The sequence below is a fragment of the Haemaphysalis longicornis genome, unplaced genomic scaffold (assembly GCF_048455015.1).
Source record: "Haemaphysalis longicornis isolate Haplotype H1 unplaced genomic scaffold, Haemaphysalis longicornis Haplotype H1 scaffold_5, whole genome shotgun sequence".
NCBI classification, from domain to species: domain Eukaryota; kingdom Metazoa; phylum Arthropoda; class Arachnida; order Ixodida; family Ixodidae; genus Haemaphysalis; species Haemaphysalis longicornis.
Window position 1 is genome coordinate 77,175,162 of NW_027526385.1, and position 9,324 is coordinate 77,184,485.

A 9,324-nucleotide genomic window follows, 5' to 3' on the forward strand; every position below is an offset into this window, starting at 1 on the left:
TTTATTTTTTATGCACTATTATTCAATTGAATAGGTTGACTTTTCAAATTACGCATTTTTGTGCAGATACAAGGCACTACATGTTATTAGGGTACCCCGCAAATGCTATAGCATAGAAAATATCGGTGTAGTAGTAAAGTTTCCGATACAATAAAAATGGCCCGCACAGACTAAACCACTGTTGCCTATAGAACCTCCCCAGCCTATGCTTGAATCGTTCTGCCCAAACTGGGCATCTTAACGTGCCCAATGTGTAATTTAACACGTTTACACACACTAAAAAGAATATTGTTGAGGTGGCAACACAAAATATTACATCTATGGCTGAACATACACGTCATCATGCCTTGAAGCGTACTTTCATTACACGCATAAAGGAAGACAAACTTCACGCAAAATTCTTTTATTGCACTGCTTGCGTGACATGCAGATGCCCCCTTCTCAAACAACAGGCGCACATGGGAAATACAACAAAACACACGAAGTAAATGTGTCCGAGCTAATAAAGGCATCGAATTTCAAGAAGCACTTTACGTAGCAGACTAATGCATGTAAAAGTTACCACTCATTGGTGACTTTTTTCCAATGGAGCTGTTGAAAAAAAACTGAACACACAGGCAACGAGCAAGATTAAAGCCCAGATGGGCTACACAGGTGGACAATGCTGATGAGACAAACGCAGAGATAACTAATGAAGGAGAAAGCAAGTAGAGAAGAATACGGCTTGCTTCACTGATGACAGTGAGAAAGCATTTTACACGTCTGCATAAGTAGTACTTTGAGCAAGGATACATACATGAACCAAAATATTGGGGAATAAATCAATAAGAAAATTCCCCAAGCCCCACTGGGTTAATTTAAATTACCCCACTGAAAATTACATGACATCAGTCGAGAACAAAAACACGTCGTGAGCAACTGACACAATGGAGAGCAACGTCTCGAGAGAAAGGTGCAATGTGAACGAAGGCACACTACTGTTCTTGGTTTTGAATGCCTTTTTCGGGCTGGTACTGAGGAACAGCAAAAGCAAATGTTAGCAGTAAAATATTTTACAGCTATTTTGAACACACTATAATGTAAATTATACAAATAAGGCATCAATTTTCCTTTATCATCATTGTACGGCAATGAAGTTGCATAGAGTCCTTAACAAAGGCAGTCCTAAATTATGATTGAACGTACCACACCCAAGTCTTGAAGTGTCCTCACATAAAAAAAAATTTATCGCAGCTGCGTACGCTCTACGGTTCTAGCTGGCTGCTGAACTACTCCAAGTTTGCTGCAGCACAGGTTTTGCTTGCTGCCCCATTTACTCTGTGTTCATGCTGCTGCCTGAGGTAAATCTTTAGTCTTGTTCGGACATATTTTTCGAGAAGCAGCTTCTCTACAGTAGGCTTGTGCAAACTGCAACATCCCAAGTGCATTTTTACAGACTTCTGCAGGGCACTCAGAATGCTTGAAAATGGCTTTTTCACCTTCATGACTTCACCCATTTCAGCAAACGTTTTGAAGTTTTCTTCACAATCCATCAAAATTGTCATTACAGACATGCTTGGCTGGATCAGATTTCCAGCATTTTTCACGTACTCCTTCAACTGGATGAGGCTGCTGTATTTCCCAGGAGCACTGTCAGTCAGTACTGCTTTACAGCTTTTGCAGTTACCTATAGATTTTAAAACAGACCTCAGAAGGAAACCGCCGATGTACGCTGCGATGTCGCACTCTGCTTCCGTCAGTCCAATCACAAACAAGTTCTCTAACTCCTCAGCCTGCTGAATGGGGTCTTCCTCTAGCTTTTTTAAGCTTGGGTCAAGCAAGTCAGCCAGATGACTGCTGTCGTCAATGTTGTAGCTCGAAGTCTTAGGGGTGTGTACAAACTGGCTGACACAAATGGCCTTCAGTGCACATTTAACATCATACGCACTTGGAACTGGCTTCTTCAACCTCACAACTGAAAAAATATTTTCTAGGCAATCTTGGATCAACCTAGCAGTGAGGAGGTACAAGTACCCGCGCCTCGCCAGGAGCTCCTCTGACAGGCGCAGCACAACAGTTGTAGACACCAAAAGACCGGCCTGCGATGGCTTCCAGTGTGCAGTTGCTCCCATGTTCATCCGAGTGAATGTAGCACATGCCAGCTGCAATGTCCCAACTGCTTCCTGGTGCTTTGCGCGGTCAAAATGACTTAAAGCAACGATGGGGTGTCATGACGACATCAAAGTGTACCACTTAGTGACAAGGTCAAAAAACCAGGCAGTTGCTTCAGCTTCCGGCTTCAAGATTTTGAGCTTGATTAGATAGCGAATGGCAGGAGGTGCTTCACGGAACAACTGCACTGCGATGTTTACTTTCATTTTTGCGAAATGTCCATCGCTGACATGAATGTCCGACAGCTTGTTAGCGATTTTGAGGTCATTTTTTTTATCATATTCGAGAACAGCCTCAACATGTTCAAGGGTAACAGTTTTTCCTGGGATGCAATGCTCCTCTGTCGTCTCCTTCCCCAGGGTAAAACTTCCTGAGCGGAGAAGCTGCCCACGTATGTTTTTCAAAACGTGAGCAGGATCAGCCATGAAATACAGCTCCCTACCATCCAAGTGAGGGTGTGGTATAGAGCAGACAGTTTGCGAGTGCCTGTGGCTTGAAAACTCCAGCAGCTGCCACACTTTCCTGTTGGCACTTCCCATGTCACTTGTTACAACAAGAACTCTCAGGGACACCTCAAAACAAAGCGCAATTAAATGAAATATAAGCTCCTTTAAAAGGCTTCCGTCAGTAGAACGACCAGTGAAGTGGTAAGCGATGACCTGTTTCCACCTCGTGTTTAGACCTCCAATCATAAACACGAGGGCATGGTTTGCAACGTTGTCAGTTGACTCTGGAAGTGTCGTACCCCCAAAAAGGCAATCCAGAGAGCGGTCATGTTCAAACCCTTGACTAATTTCCATCTCATCCATGAAGAGGACGCAATCTTTCTCAATGTCTTCCATTGTTTCTGCCTTACGCTTTAGAACATCCAGCACTTCAGTAAGTACACCAGGCAGAAAGCGAATGTTTTGCATTCTTCGAATCAATGTCCGGTTAGATGGCAGTGGGTATGACAGAGACCTGAGCAATTCGTAGCCTGTTGTACCACATGCGTGCTTTATTTGGAGGGCTACGCGTATAGTCTGAACTGACCACTTGCGAACCCTGCCTTTTGTTGTTAGAGCCTTCGTTTGATCTGCAGCAAGAAATGTCGATGATCTTAATGCGTTCAGTTCTTGCTGAACTAACCTTAGTTTCTTGTTTAGACTACGTACTTTTGATCTCGTCTGCTCATGCAGTTTTACCAAGTTTTTACACCTTCTGCTTAAGTCGGCGTTTTTTTTCCGGAGCTCGGAATTTTCCCGATGCAACGTCGACAATGTGGGAGTTGTGCTGCCTCCAAACATAAATGCAGCTGGCATGGTTGACTGTTCTTGTGGAGGAGTGAGACCTGCATCATTTGCTACGGTGTTGGGAGGGAGCTGTTTCAGAATGGCTACGGATGAACCTGGAGTAGCGTTTGTGTCGCTTGCTAGATTGTTGGCAGACAGGTGTGGTGGAGAGGCGGCTACTGTCTCATGATGACACCCAAACTCACCAGTGCTGTCTGCGTCATTGGCTGGAGGAACAAATGGCAGGGGCACACGCACGGATGTACACTCACACCTGCACTCGGCAGCACTGTCCGCATCACTTTCTAGATTGTTTGTAGGCGGTAGAGGAAATGAGAAATCTCCCAATGCGTGAGCAAGCCTGGACTCAGGATCGCTGGTACCGATGCTTGCTGCCTTGTTGGTGGGCAAACTTGACAGCAAGTGGGCTTCTGGAGGATCACCTCTCGCGAATTCAGCAGTGTCATGAGGAAGAGCATCTGGCTGTAAAACGGCTGCTGAAATATGAGCACTCAACTGAACACCGTGCTCAAAACTCGTTATGTCGCAAGGATCCGTAGGCAGCTGTGGAATGTCTCCAGATGTGCAAACACGCTTGGTGTTAGACGAATTCGCAGGTTTCATGGCAGAAGTGCGCTTCTTCGGGGACTTCCGGTGTTTTGGAGCAGCTGGAAAAAATTAAACATACAAACATTACTACAATAACATGCTTGCCTATGCATTCTCACTCAGCAAACAGTTCCAATACTTATTTTCGCTTTGCAGACTAAAAATTACAAGCAAAATGTTATCACGCACTTTCTTGAATGGTCTGCACCACACAAAGCATATTACTATTCCTTATAGATGTTCTGAGTAAACAAAAATAAGAGCGAAATGCCGCAGTGCAATTGAAGCAATGCATTTAGATGAGTTTGTCTTTTCTCTGAATGACCCAAACTAGATTCACAAATTCAAAGGAAAATTAAATTTGTGTCCATTTTACGGCTTTATATAACGAGTTCAGATATGTTCTTACCACGATAGGGAAAGAGAGTTGGGACAGCATCCGGCCTCAGCTTTTTCAGTCCATCTTGTCGGTGCTGCTCAAAACTTGAATCTTCAAAATGTGCCTAGAACAAAAAAAGTCAATCTAAACAATAATTGAAAACCACATAATGCATTTGAATTACTCGCTCGAGAGGCAGAATGATCGCTTTCGCGCGTTTTTTATCTTTTGGAATGGAAATTGATTATGCCCTCTAATTGCAGTACGGGAATTTTTATGGGGCGGCTCGCCACAGAAATCTTTGCAGACTTTAGTGACCCCTCATACGCCGTTTGGCAGTGTTGCATGAAAGAATCAGTCATATATTCCACCCCCGCACGGAATATCAGCACAAGCAACGCAGGGAACAATTGCCCGTCTACGGTAGGGGGGATTTCACAACACCTACGAGGCGAGTCTACGGTAGAGGGGGAGATTTCACAAAGCCTACGGGGGCGCCAGCCAATTTTTTCGGCGACCCGATGAATATCCAGCCCACGGCAGCTTCAAAATCGATTGCCGAACTCTGAATTGCAGCGCATTCGAAGATTTGGCAGTCGCTCAGTGACCGCTTTTGTCGCTTGGTCTCGACCAATTTTTGTCGCAGTGACGAGAATCGCGTTTTTTTTTTTTTTTTGTAGCAAGCGTGAACGGTCCGGGCCTTCCGATTCCGAGGATGTTTTATAACCAGGCTTAGTTTTGAACATTCACGTTTCATGCATGCATAATCCGGCATAATCGAACCACGCAAAGCATCCACTTGCGCACACGCTGCATTCGCACGCTAAATTGCCGCTCGGCTACGCGCAGCCGTCGCTGGAAGCCATCAAAACAGCCATGGCCTCCGCTACCGGCGCGCAACGGCGCTTCGGCGACGTTGAGGACACGACGGCGCTCGGTGAAAGCGTTGCAGGTGCATAGCACTTACATAATAGAATATAGCTGCAAGTACGCGTGCGAAAAACATGAAGCGAGGTGCAATACTCACAGCGCAAACACGAGAAGCAGCAGTGGGCTCACAGCGGTCCCTTTTCACTTGTACTACAAGCCAGCGCTTTCTTCGGTTCGGGCTGGCCGGGAAGCGGAACATCCGTGTGCCTTTTCTGCAATGATTCGTACATTGCGGAACGCAACAGCCGGGCATTTTTGGTGCTCACACAACTCCCCACACGTTCACCGAGCTGGCATGGTTACGAAAAGCTTCCCGTGGTCAACAAAAGTCACCGCGAGTCACGGGCGGCAAAGACGCAGCACGCACACGGCGGCAGTGAGCCGACTGGGGAACAACATGGCGCCGTATCGGCCGCGTTGCTATGGCAACGTGTGCTGGCAACGCTGCCCGACGGCGGGAGGCGGCACGAGCTGTGTCAAAGAGTGGCACCACCCTAAACGACGAAGGCGCGGCTTATGTAGGCTCCCTAGGCCGCTCGATCTCGCCCTTTTTACGAGATGAAGCGGCCGTGGTCGGCCACCATCGCTTGCATGTTGTTATGCTTTACACAATGATCGCCTGTTCCCTTTAGGCCCTCCACCGCTCTAGTCTTCACCGATCAATAGCCGGCGGTCTCTCTTTTTTACCCTGGCGAGTTAATGCGTACCACTCCTTGCTTCCTTGTCTAGGACGGATGCAGCTAGGGTCCTCCGCATTCTTGCCCGCGAAACAGCTATCTCCCAATGGTCTCCAGAAGATTTCACATGCGCACGCATTGGTGCCTTTGACCCGCACCTGCAACGTCCCCTTCCACTAGGCCTCCCACGGTCTGACGCAACTCTTCTTTGCCGTCTCTGGCTGGGGGTGGCATTCACAAATGCTTACTCGTACTTAATAGGAATGGCAGCAAGGGCGGAGTGCGAAACGTGCGGCACATCGGAGACGATACGCCACGTTTTATGCGAGTGCCCACGCTACTCGGCTGAAAGAAAAAAGCTGTCGTCAGCGCTGAGGAACCTGGACTCTCGGCGGCCATTTTCGGAGGGAAAGATTCTGTGCCACTGGCCTTCTCAGTCATCCGCTCAGAAGGCGACGAAGGAACTATTACGTTTTCTACGGGTGACGAACTTGAACACTAGGCTATAGACTGAGAGCCTCCAGTGTCAATCACTGTCAGTGCCTCAGTGCTGGGCATACGTGTCTGGTCCAACTTTTCCTCTTTTTTTTTCCTCTCTCTTTTTTGCCCATTTCCCCTTTCCCACGTGCAGGATAGCAAACTAGGCTCTAGCCAGGTTAACTTTCCTGCCTTTCTTCTACATTCTTCCTTCCTTCCTTCCTTCCTTCCTTCCTTCCTTCCTCGTCCATACCGTGACGAGTCAATCTCTTCTGCTGAGAACGACTCAGCCGGCCAATTATTCTCCGTGTGGCGACATGTCACGCACAAAGGGACACAACGGACGCCTTTGGCGTCCCGCGCGCTGAGCTTACCCGAAGGCGCGATCGGTTTTGGGGCTGCACCCCACCGCAATTATCGTGACTCAGGCGCTTAGTTTTGTGTGAGCAGAAATGCGTAGGGCAGGCCTTTAGTCGTGCATGTTTCTAATAGCGGCACTTGCAAAACATATGCGCCTTTGTTCACAGGCGGCGTACCAGGCAAAACAGGCAGCACGGCGCCGGCCCGAAAAATTTCGGGAGAGTAAGGGGTTAAGCCCGGGCAGCCCCCCTCCTGGCTACGCTACTGAGAAGGGGGGGTGTTGTGAAAATTTCGGGGGGGGGGGGGGGGGTTGAACCCCCCAAACCACCCCCCCCCCCCTGGCTACGCCACTGCTTTAGTCCTACCAAGTGTCTGAGCCTATACCCGGTGACCGCACCGATGATTGCTATTGGTTTCCCCTTTGAAGCGGGGTGATGACATGTCATCTTACCAAAAAGGACTAATATAACCATGTTTTACACTCTTGGTTTAATACTAGCGTTGCTTAGGGCAGGCACTAAAGCTTATAATAGTAGGCCCGAAATACTTTCTTTTCCCTGTTACAGGTGGTAACTGTCCTAGGCAATATTCCCCTCTCTGCTTTTCGTCCCCTCGACAGCCTTGAAGTTAACTTCCTCTCTGATACCCTTAAATCCTAGGGCTTCTGGAAGCCCAATATTCCCTTCATGTATATTTGGATGGATACCCTCACATTCTAACACTATGTGCCGCATAGTTTCTGTTTCTTTTCCGCAGACCACACATACCCCATCATTTTGTGAATACTTTCCCACAAAACTCTTAGTTCGCAGGCAACCTGCTCTAGCCTCAAAAAGCGAAGCACTTCCCTGGGAATTATCGTAAAAATTTTCCTTTCTGATGTTCATTTTCTGAGCCCTGTACATCTCTAACGACGTTTTAGCTTCCATTTTTTCCCTCCATTTATTCGTTTCAATCTGCCTTGCCTCTTTTTTGGTTACCTTGGCTGTTTTGGATTCTCCACTGTTCTTTCCGTATTTCATCGTTAACCTTCTAGTCTTTCTTAACCACTGCGTGTCCACGCTTTTCAAGTATAGGTACCTAAAAACCTTAGCTGCCCACCATCGTTGATCCATTGCCCTCAAACCTCATCTCAAAGCATATTTTACTCTGAGTTTCTCTAACTTCAAACGACGCCCAGCCCATATCTCCCAGAACTGCTTCGTTAGTTGTTTTTCCATGTGCGCCTAAGGCCAAACGTCCTACCGTTCTCTGGTTTACTTCGAGGCCTGATAGAACGTCTGATTTTAAGCATTCGCAAACGTGATACCCGGAACCATTACTCCTTTCCACATTCCTCTTACTACTTCATATTTGTTATACCCCCACAGAGCTCTATGCTTCATTATAGCTGCGTTTCGCTTTCCCTTAACCTTAAGTTGCTCCTCGTGAGTACTTAAGTAGTTCGTTTATCCACACTTACAAATATTTATATTCCTTCGCTCTAGGTAATTCGCCTTGCTGGATAGACACTACGTCGGTGGTAGCGTCATTGAAAACCATTATTCCTGATTTTTCTGCACTGAAATTTAACTTGAGGTCAGTGGCTTCCTGGCCGCTAATATTTATTAGCCGTTGCATATCGGTTTGGTTATCAGCTAAAAGAACAATGTCGTCTGCGTATAACATTCCCGGAATATGCTGTTGTACCACTTCGACTTGCAGCATATGGGTTAGGCTAAACCCTACTTGACTTTCTTCCAGTTTCTTTTCTAACCCTGCCATGTAAAGCATGAACAGTATTGGGCTCAAAGGGCATCCCTGTTTCACTGGAGGGCATCACCGGAAGTTGCCGCTGTGCCTTATCACCGTAGCCGGATGTTTCTCCGCGCGACGCAAGTAGGGCGTTACTGGGAATATTTAGAACGTGGCGTGAGCAGTTCCCGTGATTTTTTGGACTTAATATGCTTATAAACGACTCCAGTGACGACAAACAAACTGCGTGAGACAAGGCAGACGATATCACGCATTCATAGCAAATCCCTTTCAAAACGCGCGCGCACTGACGTCACGGGTCCGGCGCTTTGGCGGAGTGATACACTACATGATGTGGTGCCGTTCTTGAGTTGTAACCGAGTACAGTAGTACCATTTGCTAGGAAGGAATGGGTCAGGTGTTCAACCCAGAAGGAAAGACCGTGCTTCCGATGTTTCTGGGTTATAGGGACAGTTCCAGCGACATTTGTTTACAAGCTCAAGTGCTGCGTATGTCATTTCTGCCTCCTTCACCAGTGCTTGAGCTTGTCGCATAATTGTTAAAGACTGCTCGGTTAGTTCCCACTGTTTGTCGGTCGCCTTTGTTCAGTGCCTTTCATTTGCCACCTGATGCTCCTGTGGTTGTCTGCAGTGCTCAGCCGTCTAAGTGTAGATGTTTAGATAAAGCACTAGGGTGCTGCGCGAAAAATGTAACGCATTAATTAAAAGTTTTGCTT

General features: G+C 47.1%; 1 protein-coding gene across 1 annotated transcript; it reads right to left on the minus strand.

Annotated features, from left to right (window-relative positions):
• Positions 1 to 413: 413 nt before the first annotated feature.
• Positions 414 to 5,681, minus strand: LOC144138462 (uncharacterized). The gene is made up of 3 exons (XM_077670746.1): positions 5,438 to 5,681; positions 4,441 to 4,534; positions 414 to 4,090 (listed from the first exon to the last, which is right to left on the minus strand). The coding sequence occupies exons 1-3, from the start codon at positions 5,591 to 5,593 to the stop codon at positions 2,208 to 2,210; spliced, it is 2,133 nt and encodes a 710-aa protein (XP_077526872.1). The 5' UTR covers positions 5,594 to 5,681; the 3' UTR covers positions 414 to 2,207.
• Between the last annotated feature and the right edge of the window lie 3,643 nt (positions 5,682 to 9,324).